The sequence below is a fragment of the Pteropus medius genome, unplaced genomic scaffold (genome assembly GCF_902729225.1).
Source record: "Pteropus medius unplaced genomic scaffold, Ma_sr-lr_union100, whole genome shotgun sequence".
In the NCBI taxonomy this organism is placed as follows: domain Eukaryota; kingdom Metazoa; phylum Chordata; class Mammalia; order Chiroptera; family Pteropodidae; genus Pteropus; species Pteropus medius.
In genome coordinates, this window is record NW_024354501.1 from 1,742,440 (window position 1) to 1,767,188 (window position 24,749).

Consider the following 24,749-nt stretch of genomic DNA (forward strand, 5'->3'; position numbering starts at 1 on the left):
CTGGCCCCGCCCCAGCCTCGCGTGGCCCGCCTTCGGCTTCTTGCCCCGCCCCACGTGGCCACGTTGCTCCGCCCCTCGGCCGAGCTCCGCCCCGAGCGACGCACGTCGGGTCTGGCGGCTCGCTTCCCAAGATGGCGCGCGTGCTGAGGTTGGCGGCCGCGGCGACGTGTGCCGCGAGCGCCGCAGGTGACTTCCCCGCGCCGTCGGGACTCTGCGCGGGGCGGGAGCCCGGGGTGGACGGCGCCGCTTGTGTTGCGCTTTTAAAGTGCGGCCCGGCGAGGCGAGGCCACCTGTCCGCGGGGACAGCAAGGCCGGGACGGGGGTCGAGGCGGAGGAACGGTGTTGGCGTCACCGCGCACCGTGAGGGCCCGCGGGGAACCAGAAAGAAGGGCGAGGCGGGAGGACGGACGCCGACCCCGAGCCCTCGCAGGGTCGTGTCGGGGACCGCAGACGCCGCGCGCCCCGACGTGCTCCTAACGCGGTTGCACGGCCCCCCGGGTTTTCTGCACTTTCGTTGAAAAAAAGGCCTGGTAGAATCTGCGGTGACACAACGCCAGGGCTTCTGCCACTCTCTCCGCTTCCTGTCCTCTCTTCCCCTGATCCCGATTTCCGGGGAGGAAGGCGGTGCCGCGCGGCGACGCCCCCGAGGTTCTTCTCAACAGCTGTGACAGGTCCCCCTGCGTAGCACCTTCAGGCGCTCGGGGAAATGACCCCTCCGCAGAGTTATTTTCCTCTCCCAGGACGTGCCCGTCTCCTCCGCCTGGTGGAACCTGCAGCCCTGGGCGCCCTCTGAACTCAAACCCGCTTCGCATGCGTCACCGGCCGTCCCCAAGGCCGAGTGACGGCCGCGTAGAGAGAAGCGCCCCGTGACGGTCTCATCACATTATCAGTTTAAAGAGGTGACGTGTACGCGTCAAAAAAAAAAGTCACAACGGGCTCGTTAAGATGAATGATTTAACAGGCGGTAATTCAAGTTTTGCCGATAACGCGCCTTCCCAGACCGACCTCTCCTCAGTGAAACACAGGTCTCACACATCCTTGCATTAGCCCTTCGCAGAAAGAGAGAAAACGCATAAAACCAAGGGTCATCTCTGAGAAAGTAGACGTTGCTCTTAGAACATATACTAAAGATATTACAAATCGAGAAAACAGTGGGAAAGAATTTCAGAGGCATGAGAAAATTATTCATGATGGATTAACCACATTAACATTGATGTCAGACAGACCTGGGCTGAGGCCCAGCTGTGCCACCGAGTGTGACCTTGAAGGAAATTGCTCAGGCCTAGTTTCCTTGTGTCTAAATGGGAAAAATAATATTGTCATAGAGTTACTGTGAGCATTAAAGTGCTCACTGGACTATTACTGCTTCCCTCTGTTTAGGCAGAGCTGGGCTGTCTCATGATTCACTTCCAGAATTCGTGATTTCAGTTAACTCAGGGAAAATGACAGACCTAGGCAAGATTGTGTAGAAGTATAGTTGTGTAACTCCCAACAGTGATGTAAACCCAAGGAGTGCCTACTAGGTGAGGTCAGATCAGTCAGATGTTAGGTCATGGGATTCCGACCACTGCTTCTGAACCCCAGCAGTAGGGGAATGCCTCGAGAGGGGGCCTGTCCGCATTGGGGGTGGTACCCAGCCTGTAGGTTCCTGAAGGGCAGAATTGTAAACACAATTTCCACTTCTATATGATATTAAAAGGATTTCCCAAGTTAACAAGAAGTCCCGAGCAGTGTGGGTGAATTAACAGAGTTGCTCTAAAGAACTAATTTTAACTCGGAAAAGTTGTAAATCGGTATTGTTGTGTCAAAGTGCAAAAGGAATACTTTGCTTAGCAGCATTCCACTAGGATGTCAGTAGTCACGAAATACAGAAAAATTACCAAGTGTGTTCTAATATCAGAGCCCACACAGTGACAGTTTCCAGAATGAAGGAGTAGTCTCCATAAACAGTAAGTTGTGGCCTGATGAAGTGTCGGAGTGAGCACAGAAGCGGCACGTGTGCCAGACACGGGCCGGATGCGAGCGACCTTTAGTTACGGAGCAAGGTGTTTATCTTTAGTACCGTGTACAGGGTGGGCGCACAGTCAGCCTCCTCCTTTGAAAGCATGAAAGGTGTTAGAAGTCAGACATACTTAACGTTTATCAACAAGCCATTAGCATAACGTTTCTGAAAGTGCCAATCATGGTAATCCTCGGAATTACGTACTTTGCGTCAGGCACTTCTCTAAAGCATTTCTGTGTATTTTTCATTTTAATCAAATGACAGTCCTGTGAGGTAGATATTATCTTCCCGTATGAGAAAACACAGGCACAGGATAATAACTAGGCCAAGTTACACAGGGAGTGGCAGGGTCGAGCCTGGAAGCCAGGCAGTAGAGCCCAGAGCCCACGCACCCTGCCTCCAATGCGACACTTAGACACAAAACCTGAAGGAAAGATGTAAAACTCCGAGTATTAGAGGAGAAGCATTTGAACTTTTTCATCAGCCCAAACGGAACCCGTCCACCCATTCGACAGTAACCCCGTTGTCCCCTGCCCCAGCTACCCACCGCGCTCCTTCCTCTGTGTGAACCTGACTGCTGCAGGTGTCTCATGTAGGTGGAATTATGTGACAGTTGTCCTTTTGTGACTGGCTGGTTTCACTTACTATGTTTTCAAGGACCGTCCGTGGTGTGCCATGTGGTCAGAATTTCGTTCCTTCTCAAGGTCGAGTAATTGCACGTGTAAACCACAGTTTACCTTTGCACCTGTTGATGGACACGGGTTATTTCTACCTTTTGGCTGTTGTGAATAGCACAGCTATGAACGTGGGTATATAAATACCTCTTCGAATTCTAGCTTTTCTTTCTTTTTGGATATATACCCTGAAGTGGGATTGATGGATCATATGGTGATTTTGTTATGACCCCGCTTTTAAGGACCATAAAACTTCACAGAAAAACAGGAGAAGCTCAGAAAAATGAGTCACGGCAAACCAGCAAGGTACTCGTTAGCGGGCGGTACCAGTATTTTTTAAAAACCAAAATAGAATAGATAATATCGGAGCACAGCACATCTGGTGAGAAGTAGGTATTTTTATGACATTTACTGTCAATCGTACATTTACGTGTATGTGCGTATGTGTGGGTTGGAATACACTTGAATTTCCTGATGATACAGTGAGTCCGTAGAATGGGGCTGTGCCAACCTACTGATAATGAGAAGCTTTGGACATTTCAGTCATCAATTATATAGGCTGGAGCGTAGCAGAAGACCATCTGAGGCAGAATCTTGCCTTCTGCTGACCCATGATACATCCGGTTTGTCGAGCAGAGCACCGCGCACCGGGTGCCAGTCCCAGTGGAGGGCCCACTGCATCTCGGTACCGGGGTCTCCACGCACTGGGTGGAACTATACTCCCTACATGGGGAGGAGACAGTGTGACAGCTTCAGTGGCAGGCGTCAGTCCCCCATGGCCATTGGGTCTCTCCCAGTGGCTGGCACAAGACAGTCCCCTCCCCTCAGGACAGATGTAACAGTGGGGTGGGCCACACGATGCTCACGCTTGAAGCAGAAACAAAGGAGCATTCACTGAGCCTGACAGAGGAGAAGACGTCCCCAGTACAAGGTGACGGCCTGGCACAGGCCGTGGGGCTCTTTGTCTCTTGGTAAGGAAGGTTCCAGGCCCAGGCCCACCCTTCTGCGTGTGACTCAGTGGGGGTCGAAAGGCTGTGCACGTGGGACCGCCTTTCCCAACAGGGTCGATGGCCTAAAATCAAACTGTGTCGCTTTAATTTCCTCGTTATCAAAAACTTCAGTAAAGGAGAACTAATTTTTCATTAGCCGAAGCTCTGTGATGCTTAGTACTGTTTAAAGTGTTTTGTGTCAAGAGCTAAAAACCAATTATTTACAATATGTGTTCTTCAATGTACTGTTTCATAGTTTTCTATTAAGTGATGCAGATTTACAAGATTGTGTTTAGACCTCGTGCATGTGTGTAACTTTGATTCTGGAGAGAATCCAGCTCTTAAATCCAGTGTTTGGGGACCGGGGACAGCAAATCAGGCCTCTTCAGTTTCCGGATGAAGGCGGTCTCTTTGCACTCACAAACAATTCTAATCCTTCAGCATTATTAAAAACACATTAAAAAACCCGGTGTCAGGGGAAGTTTTCATGAGCTTAGGTTCCCTCTCGATCTTTGCTCGTTTTCCCCCAATGATGAGATATTTCCCTTAGCCGATGATCATTCAAATAAAATACACATTCAAAAGTACTGAATGTTCACGGCTGTAATGAGCTTATTACAGAATACGTGACAGAAAAGTAGTTATAGATAAGGAAGAAAATGGCTTGTTCTCATCATTAAATATGTTATTGTACTGTCACATTTGAAAGTACCCTCGGTGCAATGCAGACCAGCAAGTAATTCTTGATGTGCAGCTGTCCTTTGAGTGTTACCAATAAGTGTGAATCATGAAAAATGTCATGCTTTGCTCCGAGTCTATAAAGCTCAGAATTAGCTTTTTAATTCCAGCTATTTTAGAGACGAGCGAGTGATTTTGACTTGTTTTTCCCTCTCTCTCTCTCCTAATTTAATTTCGGTAATTAAAAATTGCATGTACAATTTATTTCATTTTTTAAACATTAATTTTCGAAGTGCATTTATTCTCAAAAGAAGACTATCGATGGCTGTTCTATTTTTCAGTGCTTTTCCCCAGACTTCGAACTCCAGTTCCAACAGTAAGAGCTTTTGTCACCAACCAGCCCTCGCATCAAGTGGCAGGTCCCGTGTGGAACCTGGGTCGACTCAACCATGTGGCCATAGCAGTGCCAGACTTGGAAAAGGCCAAGGAATTCTATAAGAGTGTTCTGGGGGCCCAGGTCAGCGAGCCGGTCCGTCTTCCGGAGCATGGAGTGTCTGTCGTTTTTGTCAACCTGGGAAATACCAAAGTGGAACTCCTTCATCCGCTGGGAAATAACAGTCCGATTGCAGGTTTTCTGCAGAAAAACAAGGCCGGAGGGATGCATCACATCTGCATTGAGGTATTTCAGTAACTTTAATGCTTGGAGCTTTCAATTTCCATGAGAAACTTTGTGAAAGTTCTTTAAGGAGACTGGCCCTGTCGGTCCCACTCCAAGGCGGATTAATAGATACATTCTCTCTCCCTCTAGAAAACTGCAAATGATAATATAGTTTTTCGAAATCTGGTTTCAGCAGCCACCGTGAAGGCCATCGAAGTTGGCCTTAACAGATGTGCATTTTCGCTCTAGCATTTATTGGTCGCGTGTGGCCTCCCATGTAACTGGTATGTGGCTGCTTACAGTGGCACAGGGCAATTAGAAGCCGCACGTGGAGAGACTCGTAAAGTAAGACTTTCTACATACATACTAAGTATTCTTATATTTTTCTTCTATTCCCTACAATTCTAACGACTGGCTGCTTATTGCAAAAGCAATAAATTTTCAATTACTGACTGGTCTTTAAGATCTCTCTCTCGCATCTGCTAGTGATTCCTGAGCAAACGTTATGCGAGAACATTCTCATTAGAGACCCTTCCCTGCGGGTGTTCACGTTCCGATCCGTGCCTTTCGAGCCCACAGCCGTATCAGTCACGCTTCCGTTTAAATTCTCCCACGGGAGGAAGGACGTAATTAATGTCAGGCCTCCTTCGTAATCCAGAAAAGCAGGGGAGGGGGTGTTCATTCTCAAGTGGGCGCACGGCCGACTTAGTTCCCGTCGTAGTGCGGACTCTGCTGAGCGCGTGACGAACAGGGCATGCCAGGGCCACCTCTGCGGGACCGCAGGCGACCCATGCCGGCTGGTCGGCAGCTGCCGCTCTAAGCCTCCCGAGTACCCGTCCCTGGGACCTGTCAGGTAGCCCCCACCACGACACACGATTCAGCAACCAAGGGGGCGAGGCTTGCGCTGAGGGGCCCCCGGACTCGGTCGCGCACGGTCCCCTCTGTCGCATTTGGTGGGCACTCTCGTCTGTTTCACCTTCCCGGCCGTTAAGGGTTCTCAGTGTCACTCTGGCCTTCGCAGCGCTGGATGCTGCGGACGGGCAGCCGACAGCGACACAAAGTCCCCTCCGTCCTCCTGGGGTGCCGGCGCGTGCCGTTACTCACGCACGCCCTGTGTTTGCCACGGCGGATCGGAGGTGACCGAGCGGAGGGACAAATGAGAAACGGTGCCAGCTAGAGCAGACCTGGCAGGCAGAGGGCCGCGAGGACACGGGCCACGCACTGAGTCCCGCCGGAGACTGCCCTCCAGGTGCCGAGGCAGGGGACCGCGCCCCCGCCACCGCTTCAGTCCTGAGGACCTGAGGTGGGCACAGCAGAATAGCTGTCCCCGTTGGTGGGGAGAGCTGGAGTGGCCCAGAGCAGGTGTTGGGGCGCACGGGTGAAGAGGGCGCCCACGGGCCAGGGTCGCCTGCCATGAAGGCCAGGGGCCAAGCTGGGTGCCCGAGTGAGGAGGCCAGCCCGGTGCAGGGGCTCGGAGCCCAGGCATGTTAAGGGGGGGGGGGGCATCTAATACGTAAAGTGAGGTGGAGGGGGGTGAGAGAGGCCTGGCACCCAGCACCCGGGGCAGGCCCGACCCCGTGGAGGGGGGACATCAGTGCAGGGAGACGGTGACCTGATGTGGATGGCAGAACTCATGCTGGGCAGTCACTGCCTGATCCAGGGTCCGGGCTCATGCGGAGGTCAGGGCCAGGAGCATGGGGACACCGCGGTGGGTCGCGTATTCAGCCCAGCTGGCTGGGGTCGACAGTCTGGGTGGCACTGGCACAGTGGGGGGACGCCATGGTGGGGTCACCGGGACACAGTGGCCGAGGAGCCATCTGGTGAGGCAGGCAGGCCGCAGCCACACAGGATGGTGATCTGGGGGGCGAGTGGGGGGGCACCACCAGCCATTTATGTGTCAGCTGACTTGGGGGTCAGGTGGCTCCCGTCTCAGTGCTCTGCCCAGGGTTGCTAATCAAAAGACGATTGCTGGAAGAACGAGACAGAACAGTGGAAAGGAAGGCAGCGGTCACAGTGTTGCTTTCTGAGTAGTCAGGTGACGGGCGACTGGCTTTCTTGTGTCCGCTTCTGTGTGTTTGATGGGTCTTTTTCCGTCGAGTGTGAGTTCCTCATGAAAGAAAAGTCGTATAACTTTAAGATAAAAGGCTATTGAGAAACTTATTTTCTGCACACTTTTCAATCGGGAAGGGAGAAAATTGGGCTTTTCAGAAAATTCCATTCTCTTAGGCTCGACGGTAAACCCTAGGCAACTGCTAAGCCCTGCAAAGGGTCCGTGTATCACCAGTCCCCAGCCATGGGGGTCCCATACAGTGGCGACACTTCCAGAGAACAGAACAAAACAGAAACACTGAGCAGTTTGTTGAGGTTTTACATTTTCTGTGTTTTAGATAAAGAAAAAAATTTTAAACTTTCATCTGCTGCTACCACCATTTTGTGAAAGAAAAGGCGTTTTATTAGCAGGAAAAAGTAAAGAAGAGGAAATAAGAGAAATCCTTTTAGAATAAGAGTCCCGTCAATTAAACAAATTTAGTTTTTTGGTTTTCGTTTCTTTGGAATGTTTTACTTTCAGTTGGTGAAGGTGTCAGGGGAGGGCATTGGGGACGCTTGCTGCATAGTTTATACACAGACGACATGCGTGCAGCCAGCATGGAAGCACGGGTGAGTGCGGCCCTTCTGAAATGATCCCAGGAATTCACAGGGACCCTCTGAGCCCCGCACGAAGTGAGAACGACCTCAGGGTTACGTGATTCACTTAGTTTTTAGTTTGGGGGAAAAGACAATTGAAACAAATATTTCATCCAGACTTAAATTTAACTTCGATGGATTTATATCAGTTTGAGGATTAAATTTTTTCATCATTGGTATCAACTAGTACCATTACGATTTTATAGAAAATAAAAGGCCGCATTTTAAACATCAAAATACGTACCATAAAAGCACGTCATCACTTGTTCATAAAATTCGGTCACTGAAAATTCCATACCTTTAGGTTTTTTAAAAGATCTTATTTAATCTAACTCCTTGCCTTCAAATAAACAAGATTGTATTGCCATTTTCGGATGAGGGGGCTGAGGGCCAAAGAGATGGTAAGATTTCCCTGAAGATTCTGATAATGCAGACATGTTTTGATGGCGCTCGCTCCAGAGAGCATGGTTCCTGGGCAATCGGATGCTTGCCTCCGCTTCCCCCACCAGGAGAAGCTGAAGTGAAGTTGGGGTGAATAGCCGAGATTTTCACCCACGGCCTCCAGGGGCTCACAGAGTCATAAAAGGGACTGTACAAGCACATTTGTAAAGGTGGGTTATTATTGACCGTGCTGTTTTTGTTTTTAGGAGGAAGAACTTAATCCCCCAAATTGAATCGCTCCTCATTTCTTACACCCTTAAAGCAGGTGGTGCATCTACAGAAGACATCGTTCATGCGTAACTCGAACTCGTATACTTACTAGTCAGACCGCAGAGTGCAGAGCCAGCCATCAGGTGTAGAGGACACACAGGCTCCAGAAGACACCCTCACCTCCGACACCATTGGCAAACTAGCGGGTTTCCAAACCACCCTCGTGCTCGCTGACCCACTCGAAACGCTCACAGAACCCGCTGCAAGTTGTTACACTCACGGGGACCGTTTATTAGTTGTGCAAAGGATACAGGTCCCAGTCAGCCAAAGGAAGAAGCACATAGGGCAGATCTGGGAGCGTTCTCAACTCGAAGCTTCCGTTTTTCCCAGAACACGTTACCGTTGGCGTTGACGTGACGTGCGACAGTACGCGAGTGCTGCCAGCCAGGGAGGCTCACAGCAGCCTCGGTGCTGAGTGTTCGTGCACGATCGGTTGGTTGATCGCCCACAGGCCTGATCTCAGCCTCCAGAGCTACTCCTACTGTGGGACCCGTAGCCCCTACCTGAAGTCGCAGGGCCTGGCAGCCGGCCCCTACCCTAAGACTCGAGTGTGGCCGGCTCTGCTTGACGATGCAGTTTAATCAGCTTCTTCCCTAAACTAAGACACTCCTATCAGGTTACAGAAATTAGCTCCCAGAAGTCAAGGCCAGACCTCTCTTAGACAAGGCCAAATTCTTTACTATTACACACACATGTCAGGATTATAAGTAATTTTAAGATTTGGAAGAACGTGTCAGATAGTACAGTGTTTACTTCTGGAGAGAGAGATTATATTAATGGTAGTTAAGGGATACTTAGCTTTATCTGTTTAAATTTTCATGTACAACTTTTAAATTGTTTTCAGACAGAAAGACTGAATTTAGACTAACTTTGGGAAAATGGAAAGAGGCCAAATGCAATAGAATGAAATTCATTATATCCAGATACAAAAAAGTACGCCATCGGGAGGAGTCCGGCTGTTCTGGAAAGATGAGAGCAGACCAGCCATTTTAGGACAGCACGAAATGACCACGTCACCCATCGATTTGGGTAGAGCGATCGGATTTTAAAGGGGCCTTTATCAGGGATGTGCGAATAGCGTGTACACGCCGTTCGAGGAAATCGTAGTGTATTTATAGTGATATTCAGTGTCCTCGTCTGTTGCTAGACCCGTTTTAGAATCCAGTATGTAATCCTTGCTCTTCGAGAATAAGATCTGCACATACAGACGTTCGTCACATTGCGCGTTGGGTACGTGGGTGTTGTGTCGTTCTCTGCATTTTGTTAATGTGTCGAATGCTGTTGGAGCCTTAGACCCCGAACGATGCCTGAGCGCCTACGAGTATGGGCGTGCGTGGTGCACCTTCCTCTCCGTCGCCTCGGTTCCCAGGCTCAGAGGACGACTTTCCAAGATAGAAGAGAATCATTTTTCCACAAGTAGATAGGGACCCATTTGCTCCTTTAACCTAGACTGCGAGTAAACAGAAAATAGAAATGATTTACAAGAGAGTCGTAAAATTGTAAATGTTTGGTTTTACAGAACGGAGAAAAACATTTTGGGGACAGTTTAACAGTGATTTTCACGTACATGAAGTTTTAATTTCAGAAGCGATAGCCGGTGGTTTGGCACGTGGGCGGTCGGGGCTTCGGGGAAGCACCGTTTGCCGAGCACCTGTCCGCCGTGCAGGAGCTGCTTACCTGCCGCCTCGCTTTCAACTCGCCCATTTGTGTGGCACGGCTCATCCACCTATAACACGGGGAACCTAAGGCTCTCAGGAGAGAAGGATTTGTGCAGCGCCCCCGTGGTCCTGCAGGAAGAAAGTGGCACACAGCGTAGCACGCGCTACGTGGCTGTAAGGAGACGTGCTCACCGAGGATAAAACCCTTAAGCACTTAGAATTCAGCTCGTCCTCGTGGTGGGTCAGGAACGGTTCTGCCCAGCGGTAGAGGAGGCGGCAGAGGAGGCGGGCCACGGGACCTCGCAAAGGTCTAAGCCTCAAGATGCCGTAATTCGGTATTTCGTGATCTCGGATGTGTTCTCATTATCTTCTCGCCTCCAGGTGGATGATATACACGCAGCCGTGACGGATCTGAAAGAAAAGGAGATCCGCAGTCTGAGTGAAGAGGCCACGATAGGGGCCCATGGGAAACCGGTGGTCTTCCTGCACCCCAGAGACTGCGGCGGCGTCCTCATCGAACTGGAGCAAGCCTGACTCGCGTCTGCAAGAACCACTCGCCGGAGAAGCTCAGCACAGTGTACTGTGGCCTCGAGTCCGCTGCTTCTGTCACTTAGAAGCTCGACGTTAAAGACTAAGTTACAGAAAGAGATCAAAGAGTTATATATATTTGTGGGGGTGGAGGTTTGAGGGGAAGGGAGGGGTACACAAAGACGTTAAGAAAGAACACCTGACAGCTTCATGGCTACGTATTTGGGACACAGTGGTTTCTCAGGATGTTATGGAGACTTTTTTAGAGCAGACTGTGTAAGGTCAAGGCATTTTGATCTCGAAACTTTTGCTCTTCTGGAAAGACTCGTGTTCACGGGTTCCTCAAAGCAGGCGTTTTGGCTGCTAGTGCTAGACGTGTGAACAGGCAGTTCTATGGAAAACTTGGTGCACGATCTCTTGGGTATATAGACGGCTGAATTTTTAAAAAATCAGACATCGAGAGGGCAGTGAATTTGTAGAGTCACCTATCATTCAAGTGCTAGAACACAGCAGGCCCTAGATGAGGATGTAAAATGAATAAAAACATCGGCAGGAAGCTCATGGTCCGGTGGGAAAAACTACTTCGAAAAATAAATGTAAATGCTTACAAAACAACACGGATGAGCTGGAAGACGAAAAGGAAGGGAGTGGGGAACTGGGCAAGGGCTCAGAGGCACGCCAGGTCTTTAGTCAGACTCCCAAGTGTAATAGCGATGAGTGCCAAACGATTTCAAGAACCACAGATGGTGTGCAGAGTGCATAGTGTATGGGAAAGCGGTTAAGGTCAAGTTCAGCGATGACCGGATGTTGAGGACGTGAGGAGGTGCGTACACATCGAGCTTGTGGAAGACAAGTATGACACCTCGTTGTACTTGTCATTTAAAAGTTAAAAGCAAAATGTGTGACATCGTCTGATGTGGTTCTCACTGTGTACAGAGGTGATATTTAAGATAACCGTATTGTAAAAGGGAAGGACGAAGGGACCTAAATGGTGGTTAAGTGTCAACATGCCACCGGAAGAGGTACGTGTTGACACTGGCGGACTGTGATCAAGTGCATATGTGTAGTGCAGTCCGTAGAATCACTGCTGAAATATCTTACAAAGAGATACACTGAAACATGTAGACAAATCAAAACGGAACACTAAAGAACGTCCAGAATACCTACCCGAAGACAGACCAGGCGAAACGAGACAGACGAAACAGTAAAAGCAGACGACGTCGTAACACGTCGATAATTACGTGAAGTGTAAGTGGGCTCACCAGTTAAAAGATTGGGAGAATGGATAAAATCATGACCCAACCATATGCTACCTACAAGAAATCCCCTTCCAATGTAATAATGTCGGTAGGCAAAAGAATCCAATGTAATAATGTCGGTAGGGAAAATGATGTCGGTAGGCAAAAAGATATCCTTGCAAACACTCATCCAAAGCAGGCTGGAGTGGCCGTGACATTGGACAAATAGACTTCAGAACAAAAGAAAATTGCCAGGAACGTTGTGTAACGCTAAAAGGATCAGATCACTAGAAAACGTGCCAACACGTGAACGTGCGCTAAGCGGTAGGGCTGGAAAATACACGAAGCAAGAATTAACAACTAGAAAAAGGCAAATTCAGTTACAACTGGTAACGTATAAAACCACTAGACAGCAACTATATAGAGCCGGACAGTACCATCAACTAATACAGAATGCCCATTCTTTTCAGGCATGTTTGGGACACCGAGACGGGCCATATCTTGGGTTATAAAAGAAGCGTTAAGATATTTAAAATAAGTAAAACCATGGAAAATATGCTTTGTGATCATAACCGAATCAAACTAGAAATCGGTAACAAGGAATCTCCAAGAAACTTGTAAATTACACAACACACTTCTAAGTAATCGAAGAAGTCTCAGAGAAGTAAACAGCCGAACGAAAATATAGCATCTTTTTTTCTAAAACTCACTGGAATTTAATAACATTGACAATTCAATAAAATTCTCCCTTCACAAGCAGAATAAAATTTGGTAGCAACATATGCAAAATAGTATGTGTGGTAAACGGTGTGGATAGCTCTGAGCATCCGTTCACCATTTTTCCCTCATGGAATTCTAACTCGGATCGATGCTTATCCCCCGGCACACCAATGAAGCCTCAGTTAAAGTCCAAGTGGGACTTAACTTCCATCGCCCTTGCCAGTGACGGGTCATAAACGCAGATCCGGGCCTTCCAGTTTCCTAAGGCGTAAGCTTAAGAGTGCCGATTTTAGATGTTACTTCCCCAAATATTGATCGCTATAAATTTCCTCCTAATCACTGCCTTTCCTGTATCCCACAAGGTTTGATAAGTTCTATTTTATTTTTCATTTAGTTCAGAACGTTTGAAAATTTGTCTTGAGAGTTCTCCTTTGACCCGCGTGTTATTTAGAAGTGTTACTTAATCTCCATTATCTGGGGATTTTCCAGCTGTCTCTCGTTAAGGGTTTCATGGTTTACTGCTTCCAGTGCCTCACACAACACTTTGCACCTGGTGGTCGGTAAATTGTTGAATACATTAATCCTGTTGGTGTAACCTCTAAAAAGCGGTTCATAAAATGTAAAATCATGGCTTCTCAGTCTTGATACGTTTCCTTCCAGGGAATAGAGACAAGTCACGTCTTTGCCCTATTTGAGCCTTGTGTTAGGGTAGCAAGCGTATTAGGGAGCAGGTGCACGACTTCACTATTGCAAGTGAAGGCGATGACCCCAACCTCAGGGTGCCGAGGTTGCTCAATTCAGACCAAATAAGGCCCCCGGAAAGACATACCTGTAAGCCATTCAACTTATATTCAACTTATGTTTTACATCCCTTGAAATGTTCTGCTTTTGTTTACATTCCGTAGTGTACGTCAGGACGTTTGATTACATCTTGTGCTAATTAAACTTCCCAACTCGGGGAGGCCCCCTCAAGGTGTTTTTATGGAAAAGGTGCCTGATTAAAAACGTCTGAAGCCCATTACGCTCGCTCACCTCTGCGTCGAGGACAAAAGAACAAGTGGACGCAGGAGGGGCCGCCTGGGACCGGACAGCCGTGCCGCTGAGCAGACGAGCCTGCGAATGGACGTTCTCACAGAACTCCGGAGAAGCTGCTGGAATCTCTCCACCTCCTGCGGCCTGCCCGAGCATCCCCCCGAGTCTGTTCAGGGTGGGTACTACGACAGGTGACAGCCGGCAGACCCTTCACTCTGGGAGGGCATCTCGTTCCCCATCTGTCGCACGGGGTCGCTCCCCACACACCCCTCCTCCCTGTGTCCCTGCCTTGGCAGATGCTTCTCTCCTGACCCCAAAGACTCGACCGCAACTTACCTAAACGTTTTAAACTCGTGACAGCTGTGAAATTGGCACTAATATGAACCCCATGTCACAGATGAGGAAATAAATAGCTGGGATAAAACCCCACTTCTGCCTGACCTCCCCAAACTGCGCTCCGTCCACTATTTCTGCCTCCGTTGAAGAAACAACAGTGTATTTTAGGGGAATCTCTCCCCGTTTGGGGACCAAAATCTGTATCTGTCATTCTCTAGATAGTCTCTAAATCCGAGGCTCTTCGCTCTGTTTACATTGACGGCGGGCGCAGAGGGGATGCAGGTACCCATGCGACACGCATAGAAGGGACTCGAGCAGTCGAAGAGAACAGGACCGGACGGGACGTTCCAATGGAGGGGAAGACCCAGCCTTGGCCATTATTCTTGAAGTCTGGGGTAGGAGACTCGATTTTATTTGCGGTAGGAGAATATACTCTTCCCTGTCTCTCTGCCAAAATTATTTCCGTTCCCTTTCTCAGAGCTGTTGAAACAGTACTAAAATCAATATGAACTGAGAGTTTCATGGGCTCGTGTGTCCTCTTTGGTCAGATACCCATGTTCAGCTGGCCGTTACAGAAACAGTAGATGTCTCGAGGTGACCTACAAATATGACACAGGGTCCCCAGCATCCAGAGTGGATATGGATGCACCACCCTGCTGAGTTCAAAGCCAGAATAGCTGTTCCGTGCTTTTCACCGGTTGGAAAAGCATTTTAGTTTTATACGCTTATCGTGTACAGAAAGATACCTCTCGATTTCGATTCAAATCTTAGTTGTTTAAAAGCCGAAATCTAGTCTTCATTTTATAAATCGAAAGAACTGGTTTCGGTAGGGGAGCAAGGCTGCCATGTTTTTACTGGAAAAAGTGCCAAGATGCTCCTCTGGAGAACTCGGAGATGAGGGAGGAAGGGGGTTCCCCTTGGCCAGGCACACTGGTACAGGCCGTAGGCAGGGGATGCGGTTGGCAGCCTTTTCCAGAGAATAAACGTCGTTTGCAGATGCGTGACTAGGTAGTTGTCCCCAAACTCCCGTCAAGGGGACTCAAATAGAGATGTCGGCTCGGAGTGGAAAACAGTAATGTAAATACAGTTTACTGATGAAAAATGTAGTTGTTTGCAAGAAGGCCCTGGACACAACCTTCCTAGTCGCCACCCCGGAGTGCTGCATCCCAGCTGCGTGCCGGGCCCTGGGCTTGGTTCGCTCCTGGCCTTGAGCATGAAGTTGCCTCCCCTCCCCTGTCATTCTGTGTTCGTCACATATGCCATTGCCAGCATTCGAGGTCTACCCGATGGATGGATTTTTCATCCTAAATTAATAACATAGAATTCTGGCTTATATATCAGTCTCTATGGGTTTGGTTAACGTGTCTGTCTCAACGAGACAGGATCCCTTCGGTTACGCCCGGGTCGGTCTTTTGAGCTGGTAGGCCGGGAGACAGACGGAAGTAAATGTCCCTTCTGAGCCTGTTGGCAGAGAACGGGTCGTCTCAGGCAGTACCCATGGTGTGAGACAGCTTGCTGTGAACTCCAACAAAGGACAGTGGACAGTGAAGTTCGACATCTCGTTCGCGTGTGGCTTTGCCTGCGTTTTAGACAGCATTGCCTCGTTCGAGGGTGACACTGTGTTTGCACGTACGTAACAGAGAAACACATAACGAGACAGAATCGAATAGATTTACAAACTCACAGTACACGGAAATTTAGGGGCGGTGGTACAGTGAGCCTCCTCAGTTCCCACGAAGGTTCCAGAGGCCAGCCAGGCGTTCGTCTCTGACTTTCTAGTAGACAGACACAAGCACACGGCCAGTTGCAGATTGCGCCTGTAGTGGCGATAAAGCCCCGCCAGTCGTCCGAGACAGATTTCCTCATAGTGAGATGTGAGAAAAAAATTTCCTTAGCTTCTTGTAAAGAAGACACCCCGAGCTTCTGGGAAATGTTCTTGAGAGCATCGTCCTCGCGAGCAGACCAGCTCGTTTCTGCCTCGTACTCTCCGCCCTGTCCCCATGCAGACTGCCGACGTGAGTCCAGCAGAAGGCTGTCAGGCGAGGCACTGAGGCGTCTCAGTCCACGTGGAGTAAATGACAACTGTTGTGGACTCTGCTTCCCGGGGGTGCGCCGGCCAGAGACTCAGAAGTCAGAGCAGAACGCGGGAGCCGAGCGTGTGCAGAACGAGAGAGAAACTTTGGAGGGGGGTGTGACGAGGACCCCCGGAGAGAGGGGTGTTGGGGTAACTGCTGTGCAGACTTTGGGGGGTTAAGAGACTCACTGTGTAAACAGGCCCCTGGCCATGCCTTCTAGAAACCTGCCCCGTAGCGCAGTGGTTTGGAGCAGCGCTTCAAAGTTACGTGCTTGCGTACCTCAAAATGGAATTGTGAAATTTTGTACCTCTTCGCTCATTTTGAGTCGACATGTAAATTTTTCTTTATCCCGAATTCAAATAATTGCAAAGAATATAATTTCTGGGGTGCTGTAAACGTTGATATTTTAAAAGAAACTGACATCCATTTTTTTTACATGATCAGTGGAATATTAATACTGTAGCGTTTTGAAACCCTCCAACAGTTACTTAAAAAATACCATAAACAAACTCTTAAGAGTCAGAAATTTTACCTTGTGGCTTTTACTTCTTGAAACTTCATTTCTATTCTGCCTCTCACATAGTTGTCTTAATACAATGTATTTTTATGCTCCATGGTCTTATTTTGATCATCTGATTAATCCAAAAGTGGCAAAGGTGTCGAGTGTTGATTCTGAGATCTGGCTTCTCTCCTGTGGGTTCTTACTGCTCCTTCCTGCCCACTCCCTCTGGCCAGCTGACACGTCGCAAATGGCCCTGAGTTGGAGCCCGTGTGCCAAAGAACCCAGAGAGGCCTTCGGTCATCAGTCCATCGGTGTTTTGGGTATTGAAAAGGTATCTGCACCCCTGTGTTCATCGTACCATTACTCGTAACAGCCAAGACGTGGGGAAAACCTAAGTGTCTCTCAAGGGATGGCTGGACTTGGAGGACGTCAGCTACATATATGAATGTTATTCGGCCGCGATCCAAAAGGAAATCCCACCATGTGTGACAACATGGGCGGACCGTGGTTACGCCGAGTGAAATACATCAGAGAAAGACAAATACTTTACGATGTCACTTCCACGTGGAGTCTAAAAAAGCCAAACTCATAGAAACAGAGGAGAACGACGTTTCCCAGGCTTTGGGGAGACGTTCGTTGAAGGGCCCACACTTGCCACTAGACAACTGACGCCTGGAGATGTGCACAGCAGGGACGGTGCAGGTAACGATGCCATACGTGCGTGCGTTTCAGAGTTGCTAAGAGCCTAGGTCTTAAATGCTCGTAAATGTCCTAGATCGTAAACGCTCCCGCCACACAAGACAAATTGTTGCCACACACCAGTGTCAGATTCACACGTTGTGCCTCTTAAACACACACGACATCAATGTCAGTTATATCTCTTTAAAAAAAAAAACCAAAAACCAAAAAAACCAGTTTCCCATAAGGAGCTGAATCCTGCCGGTGACCATGCGAGTGAGCTTCACAGCAACCCATTCTCAGATGAGCCTTCGGGTGTGGCCCTAGCTCCAGCCAACACCTTGACTGCGGAGCTGAGGTCACATTCACCCCTGACCCTCAGAAAATCCGTGACAGGCCTGTGGCTGTAAGCCGCTGTGTTGGAGTCATCTGTTACTTAGCTGTAGAAAACGAACACGCAAGTTAATGGGAATTGAGAGGGACCCATTCCTGGGCCAACACGAGAGATGCTTCCGTGACAGTCACGTTCTCGTGCAAGCTGTCCGAGGGTTAATTCCTGGCCTCAAAGCTGCAGGAGCAAGTGGGATGTGTAATACAAAACAGAAAATCAAAACTCGTCTATAACGGTGTAGGCGATGCAATTAAAATTCAGTTATAACAATCTGTCACATGGAGAGTGAGAGCTCCCGCCCCAGCCCAGGAGAACTACTCAACAACTTACTGTGTCTGCCTCCGACGACTTTTTAAATATATGTTTCAAGGTATTTTTATGAGATTTTATTATGGGAGGTTTTTTTTTTTAAATCACAGTGTCTTAAGTAGATCTTTAATCGTCGGGACATGTAAAGCTATTATATTATTTTTAAAAACACCTTTATTAGGATATAATGAAAATATAATAAACCACACACGTTGAATGTGTGCAATTTGATTTTTTTTTCATTCTAGAATCAAGTCCCCCCTCAAATATGACTTTTGAATATTTGTGTCTCAGTTCTGGGGCTCATGTTTTAATCTTCTTGACAGTGTCTTCCGTAGAGCAAAAGTTTTTAATTTTTGTGAAGTCAAGTTTATGAATTCTTTATGACTCACGCTTTGTGTCTTATCAGAAATATTTGCCTGATCCAAGGTCGCAAAGATTTTCTCATGATTTTTTTCTAGAATTTTTATAGTTTTAGGTTTTATGTTTGGGTCTATAATCCATTAGAGTTAATTTTCATATATGGTGAAGATGTGGATTGAAGTTTATTGTGTAAAATATAGATATATGTTTATTTCACCATAATATCCTTTGTCCACGGACATACCTTTGCATTTATTTGAAAATTAACTGCCTATGTATGTGGAGGTCTATTTTTAGACTCTATTCAGTTCTCTTGATGTTTATTTTTATGCCTATACGGTCGTGATTGTTGTTCTCTAATAAGCCTTGAAATAAGATAACGTAAAGCCTCCGACTTTGTTTTTCTTGTTCAGAGTTCTTTTGGCTATTGTAGTACCTTTCCATAAAATTTTAGGATCGGCTTCTTTATTCCCACAAAAAGCCTGCATTTACTCCAGGAAACGCTTTCTCTGGAAGTGAACCAGCTAAAACGGTTCAGTTTGCCCCTAGATAGTAAGACTTCAGAGGCCAGGAGCCGACTCTGGCTCCCGACGGGAGAGGAGGAGTCAGGGGCAGGGCGGCGTCTGGGCCCCACCGGGGTCCTCTGTCCTGTGCTGGCAGCGTGAGAGAAGCCAGCGTCCCCTCGGCCCCTCGTGCTGGCATCTGCCGAAGTGTCTGATCCATCCTGGTCCCTGAATCCCTGATCACCCTCTGCGTCTCAGCTCAATTGGTCTCGGGCCCTGAGCTGCGTGTGCACCGTCTGCATCCAGAGGCCTGGTGGGGAGACATCTGGCTGCTCCCCAGGGAGTTCTGTGAGGCGGCTCCTCCGCAGAGTGGCCTGGGAACTCTCTTAGCCCGTGGGTCTAAACCTGGATGTGCATCGGAACCTCCCAGAGGGTGTCAAAATAATAGACTCTGGGCTCTGCGCCCGAAGCCTCTGATTCTGGAGGTCTGGGGTGAAACCTGAGAATTTTCATTTCTAATCAGGCACTAGGTGACGCTAATGCCGCTGCCTGGGGACCAGTTTCAGAGTCACTGCCCTAGAGGGGCAAGAGAGGCCCCCCTCTTTCTGTCTGACACCCGCCCAGACCTTGCCTTTCGAAGTATCGAAGCCAGGAATTTACTTATTGTCTGATTTCGCTGGCTTGGGGACAGTCCTCACAGCTAGGAGTCTGAGCTGGAAGGTCGGGAGAAGGGTCATGGGGTGACCCAACATCACACACCTGGATTAGAAGTCCCCGCGAACGTGCATGAGATCACAGGTGCTGGAGCTGGCTTCACGGGCCACAGATGGGGAGGCCGATTTCGGGGGCCCGTCCGTCTGTCACTCGGGTGAGTTCTAAAGCAGCCGTGTCCACGTCCGTCCGCACACGGCTCCAGGCCGCACCGGCCCTCAGCACACCGTGGGCGGCAGAGAACTAATTAGCATCTCACACAGGGCTCACAGGGCTCTGCGTCTGTGATTTACTCGCCGGGTGTTTTCGTTATGTCAAGTCCAAGACACGTGTTCCACTTCCAAGCTCCGCCGAGTGCGGGAGGCGGCGCGGCACACGGCTCGTGCAGGGAGCTGAGGGCTGTCATGGAAGCCTGGGGGCCGTCGTCGGTCCTTCCCCCATAGACCTGGCCCCGATTCCAGCACCCGCCTCGGCGAGGGGCCCCGTGGCTCTTCAGGTCGCACGGGCCGGAGCCTGAAGACGAGGCCTGGCACGGCCTCTCCCCGCCAAGCGCCCCTCGGTGCGCACGTGCGTGCGCCCCTGTCCCCGGCGCTCACAGAGGCAGCTGTATGTAGCCTGCCCACAGCTCTGGCCCCTCCGCGGCTCCCCAGCCCCTTCGTCTGCTCCCCGCATCCGCTCTCATGCCCCCCATCCTCTCTCGGCAGCCAGAGTATGTTCATGTGTTGATAATCATTTTTACAACACACCTGTAGTCACGTAAGCAGCCATTAAACCTGTCAAAAGAATCTCAGCCTCACACACGGGGTGGGAGGGTGACTTGGGGCCTCGCTCAGATACCCATCGCGTCGGCCAAGGCGAAAGCACTGTTGACGCAGACGCCCTGTCTGCTGCTGGTGGCGTGTGGCGTGTGGCGTGTAGGGTAAATTTTAGAAATTTACCCTACGGGGCAAAATGTCGTGTGGTGATGGTCATCTGTTGCAGCATTATTAAAAACGCAAACGGTTGGAAATAGCCTCAGGGTTTCTCAGTAGGAACAAGGTACAATGTAGAGGAGGACAGGGGTATGATAGGGTTCTGTGAGGAAGCTCCCTGTGCACAGACATAGAATGTTCTCGAAGCTGTGTGGCTGCAGAGTGGCGTGAGAACCGGTGTGTACTCGTTTGTACACACAGGAAATCTTCCCGGGAAGGGTGCGCCAGAGTGTCTGCGGGGAGACCCTTCCCTCTGTCCCTGGTGTGACCTGAGAACCTCAAACCGTGTTACAGTGTGACCCACTTGAAAATAACGGCATAAAAGTTGATGAAATGTATATGTCAGCAAACCAGCGTGCCTGGCGCAGGCTCTTCGGTGTGTTGAATGAAACACGCCAGTCCGAGTCTGAACCCCAGGGTCACACTCGTATAAACTCTGTTCACACGGGCCGCTTGTGAAGCCTTCAAATTCCACTGATGCGGGCTCCGTCCCGGTCACGGCTCCGCCCCGGTGTGCCCCACACCTGGCCACTGGTTCCCAGGTGCATCGTCTCTGGCGGTGTCCAGACCAGACCCCCTGGAACTCTCAGGGTGGTGCCAGGGTCCTGCCCAATGCCCCTTCTGCTCAGGAACTGCCACCAGTCCCTCTACCCCTCCAGACTTTGTCCTGGTTGTCGTGGCCCCACGAGCTTGAGGCTTCCTTCGTGTGGCATCTCTGAGGACCACACTTGGAGTCTTAGCCCCGCCCCTGCCAGAGGTCCCACCTCCTGTGAAGACTGACCCGCCTCCAGCACCTCCCACCTCGCCCGAAGTCCCGTAGTAAGAGGTGTCACAGCAGCCTCGTACCTCGTACCTGTCGCAGTCTGGCCCACGCCCTCCGCCCCAGCGAGATCGTTGGTGCCCACACGTCCCAGTCTTTGTGACCAGACAGGCTCGAGCTACTGTCTGTACTGTGCCACCTGTGTCCCCTCTGCTGTGTGTGCCTTTATCTGCACACCTGTACTGTACACCTGAGCTAAGCGTAGCTTGCGATCTCCTCACGTCCCCTCCGTGTCCACACTGGAGCCTCTAGACCAAGCGCTGCTCACCCCCACCTTTACCAAACGCACTGGGTGACGTCTCGTGAAAACACCTCTGCTTTCCCCAGACACGGCCTCGAGGCTGAGGGCTGTGCGTGCACGCCCCAGGCCCCGGGGCCCGCAGCCCGCTCTGGGGGCTGCTGAGGCCGGGCGCTGCGGGCCGGGATCGGGGCCTTCCTTGTTTAGAACGGTCCATCTGTCACTCCAAAGCCTGGGTTTTGCCACGGAATCTGTGTCCTGAGTGAGTTTTTAAAAACCTGCGGAATTTACGTTTTAGGAAGGGACCTGGCACCCGTGGTTGTCAGAGCCACGTCCACACCGCATCTCTGTGTCCCTGAGGTGAAGCACCGGCCTTGGAAACCTGGGAGAGAGCTGCTCAGTGACCTGGCCGCCTGCAGACCCTGCAGATGGGAGAGGCTGCTGTGGGTGGCCGGGGGCAGCATCTCTCGCATCCTGACCTGGGGCTAAGTGCCTTGCCTGATCGGAGGCAGAGACTGTTGAATGGGGACCCCAGGTGACCCACCCAAGACCTCGTCCTGGCTGGTGCCGTCACTGTGACCGAGTACCGGGCCCCTGGCTCCTGGTTCAGGGTGTTTACCCATACAGAGTGAAGGGGTAAGGGGGACCCCAAGGCCGTGCTGAGCGGTGGCTTTGGGGTGGGGGGTCGTTCTGCCATCCCACATGGAGAGCCACGTCCTATCCTTCAGACTCATTTCACTCTCAGTCTACCGGTGAAAGCACACGAGCATTCTGTCATTCGCGAGTCTCGTAAGGACCGTCCTCCCCAGCCTGTCACGCAGCATCGGTCTTCCGCCCTACAAAGGGAAGGCGTGCGTTATCATTCACAGCTCACTTATGGCTGGTGCCGAAGAACTGACACGTTGCCAGCTTCACCGGGGGCCGCCTGGTGAGCCTGGCCTGGCTGGGGACACCTGGGCCCCAAGGGCATTGGCACCAAACCTGCAATTCACAAAACCGGCCACTAAGTGGCAGTAGGTAGCACGGCCACGTGGTTCAATCCTGCAGCGGCGGAGGTGCCTGCGGGGCGCCCGGATCGGAGGGAAGGTGACCAGAGGCTTCAGAGGTCTCCGCTCTCCAGAGCTAAGAACAGGGTTCTGAGTGGAAATCTATAGTTTTGCTTTGGGACAGATGACATTTCCCATTTCAGATTATGACCGCATGCAGCCTGTGTCCGCTCTCTCCTTCCTTCGTGGCTTTACACACGTGTTGGCACGTTACACGCATCCTGTGCTTTGTTCGTTCGTTAACGACATGCCGGAGAACTTCCCACGCTACCTCCCCACGGGCTCGTTTCCCCCTCGCGTGCCGGCTCGCTAGTGCAGTGTCCGGTCGCGTCCTCACGTTTGTGACAGTCCCCATTCGTGGGCATCGAGGCTGTTCGAGGTCATTGGCTACACGGATTAGCACAGTGATCGACTCTGCTCAGGGCCACTGTGCCCACGTGTGGCGTACGTGTATAAAAATCCCTAGGAACGGAATTCTTAGGTCAAAGGGCGTTTGCACTGGTCATTTGGATAGGAGTGATGTAATTTTCATTCATTTCACGTGATCGCACTCGTGGGTCTGATAGGTAAAAACCAGGGCATCGAGCTGTAGCTTCGTCGGTGTGTCTTCTATGACCGAGGAGGACATCTTTCCAGATGTTTAAAAGCCATTTGCGTTCCCTTTCCTGGGAACTGTGTGCTCCCTGCCTTAGCCTGTGTGTTCTTTTCCTTATTTATTTCTAGATTCTATTTATATATAGGGGAGATGAACTGTGGGTGATGTGAGTCGCAAATATTTTGTTCCAGTTTGTTGTTGACTTTGCTCATGGAGGAATTTTTGCCTTGCAGGAATTTTTCTGAGATCGAATTTAGCCATCTTTTATGTTACGGCTTTTCAGTTTTGCGGAATACTGAGAAATGCTTTCACCACTCCAAGATTCTTTTAAAATTCTCTGAGTGGTGACATTTGAGCTCACCAGATTTAGGGATCCTGAGTGAGGCTGGTACAGGCCTGTGCCGCTACCCTGCGGACATCAGCCACCACTGGTCCTGCGTGCGGGGCTGGGGTCTGACCCCAGTGGCTGGGCCGGAGCTGGCCATGGAAAGAGCAGACCCAGCGGCTCAGCCACGTCCACGGGTACGCGGCCGGCGGGTCCTCTTCAGGCTCAGGTGTCTGTTTCCAGCGACATTTGCCCACGTTGGAGTCTGGACCCGGTACTTCATGCGCAGGGCCCTGCAGTCATTGGCTTTGGAGAAAGAGTGAGCCCCGGAGGCCAGGTGAAGCTGCCCTTCACTGCTGGCTGACCAGAGCGTATGTGGTGGGGGGTGGTGGGGGGGACAGAGACAGCAAAGACCAGCACCGCAGGGTGAGTGGAGTGGCCTGCTTCTGGGGCGCTGCTTTGCTGCGGCTGTTAGGCACTTAGGCTACAAAGTCACCCCACCAGGGACCAGCCCCGACCTGCTGGAGGGCCCTCTGGGTCAGTGTGTTCGGGGGGTTGGCGAGAGAGAGAGGGTTGGGAGCAGGAGGGGCCCCGAGGCCACAGGAAGTGCACAGCAAGCCTGCCGCCGTCTGCCCCAGCGTTCATCCTTTCCCGGCCGCTGCCCTCGGGGTCTCGGCTCTGGCCATCAGGGCAGCAGGAGGAGGGGCCCTCACCCCACAAGCCTCCTCTTCCTCTGTGGCGCTCCCTTCAGAACCCCCGCCACAGCGCCCCCAGCCAGCCCAAGAAGGAAAGAAAACAAGGCAAGTAATCAGGGCGGCGAGGAGCAGACTAGGCGCCCCGTGCACTTCTCCAGGTAGGACCCGCAGGTGACCGGGCGCTGGGGGACAACGTTGGGGCTGGAGGGGTCAAAGCTGACCCCAGCCTCCCCAGCACAGCCTTCAGGGCCTTAAAGTGGGGGGGGAGTATTCGCATTGCGGGGCAGTCACCCACTCTCCTAGGAAGTGCGGGTTTCTGGGAGCGGACGAGCGTAGGGTCCTCTCGGACAGAAAGGCCGGTGACGCCCGGCGTGGGGAGGCCAGCCCTCGCGGGCTACGGCAGCACAGGGCACCGGAAACGGGGCGATGGGCGCTTACCAGAGCCCCGGACGGAGGCATGCAGCCCGCGGCGGGGTCTGCGGTGGGCAGGCGCAGGGGACCTCCCCTCGAAGATGGGGCTTTCGGAGGCTGCAGCCCCCCACCCCCGGGCTTCTCGCCGCGGCCCCCAGTCCGCTCCCAGCGCCGCGCGGGGCCGAGCAGGGCGCGGTCGCCGCGGCC

General features: G+C 51.0%; 2 protein-coding genes and 3 long non-coding RNA genes across 7 annotated transcripts in view; 3 read left to right on the forward strand and 2 right to left on the reverse strand.

Moving 5' to 3' along the window:
* Positions 1–59: 59 nt before the first annotated feature.
* MCEE (methylmalonyl-CoA epimerase) lies at positions 60–10,704 on the forward strand. Its single transcript, XM_039853450.1, has 3 exons — positions 60–186; positions 4,685–5,022; positions 10,437–10,704. The coding sequence occupies exons 1-3, from the start codon at positions 132–134 to the stop codon at positions 10,587–10,589; spliced, it is 546 nt and encodes a 181-aa protein (XP_039709384.1). The 5' UTR covers positions 60–131; the 3' UTR covers positions 10,590–10,704.
* LOC120595337 (uncharacterized) lies at positions 8,200–24,745 on the reverse strand. 3 transcript variants are annotated; one of them, XR_005650798.1, is made up of 5 exons: positions 24,570–24,745; positions 10,248–10,466; positions 9,965–10,123; positions 8,942–9,847; positions 8,200–8,688 (listed from the first exon to the last, which is right to left on the reverse strand). It is a non-coding gene; the product is annotated as an uncharacterized LOC120595337 (long non-coding RNA). The 3 variants fall into 3 exon arrangements; XR_005650797.1 differs by lacking the exon at positions 9,965–10,123; XR_005650796.1 differs by having other exon boundaries at positions 10,075–10,466.
* Positions 10,747–18,626, forward strand: LOC120595338 (uncharacterized). Its single transcript, XR_005650799.1, has 2 exons — positions 10,747–13,748; positions 14,128–18,626. It is a non-coding gene; the product is annotated as an uncharacterized LOC120595338 (long non-coding RNA).
* LOC120595339 (uncharacterized) lies at positions 16,328–24,061 on the reverse strand. Its single transcript, XR_005650800.1, has 2 exons — positions 19,490–24,061; positions 16,328–17,732 (listed from the first exon to the last, which is right to left on the reverse strand). It is a non-coding gene; the product is annotated as an uncharacterized LOC120595339 (long non-coding RNA).
* The window catches only part of APBA2 (amyloid beta precursor protein binding family A member 2), a 121,439-nt gene continuing 120,855 nt past the window's right edge, over positions 24,166–24,749 (forward strand). Inside the window, exon 1 of the mRNA XM_039853441.1 lies at positions 24,166–24,289. The gene's annotated coding sequence lies outside the window, so the exon portion shown is untranslated. The remainder of the gene's footprint in view (positions 24,290–24,749) is intronic.

Excerpts from the sequence above, each read along its gene's own strand:
- MCEE (XM_039853450.1), top strand. The coding sequence starts at position 132 with ATGGCGCGCGTGCTGAGGTTGGCGGCCGCGGCGACGTGTGCCGCGAGC. Across the intron at positions 187-4,684 it reads GTGTGCCGCGAGCGCCGCAG|TGCTTTTCCCCAGACTTCGA; the intron begins GTGACTTCCCCG and ends TCTATTTTTCAG. Across the intron at positions 5,023-10,436 it reads TGCATCACATCTGCATTGAG|GTGGATGATATACACGCAGC; the intron begins GTATTTCAGTAA and ends TCTCGCCTCCAG.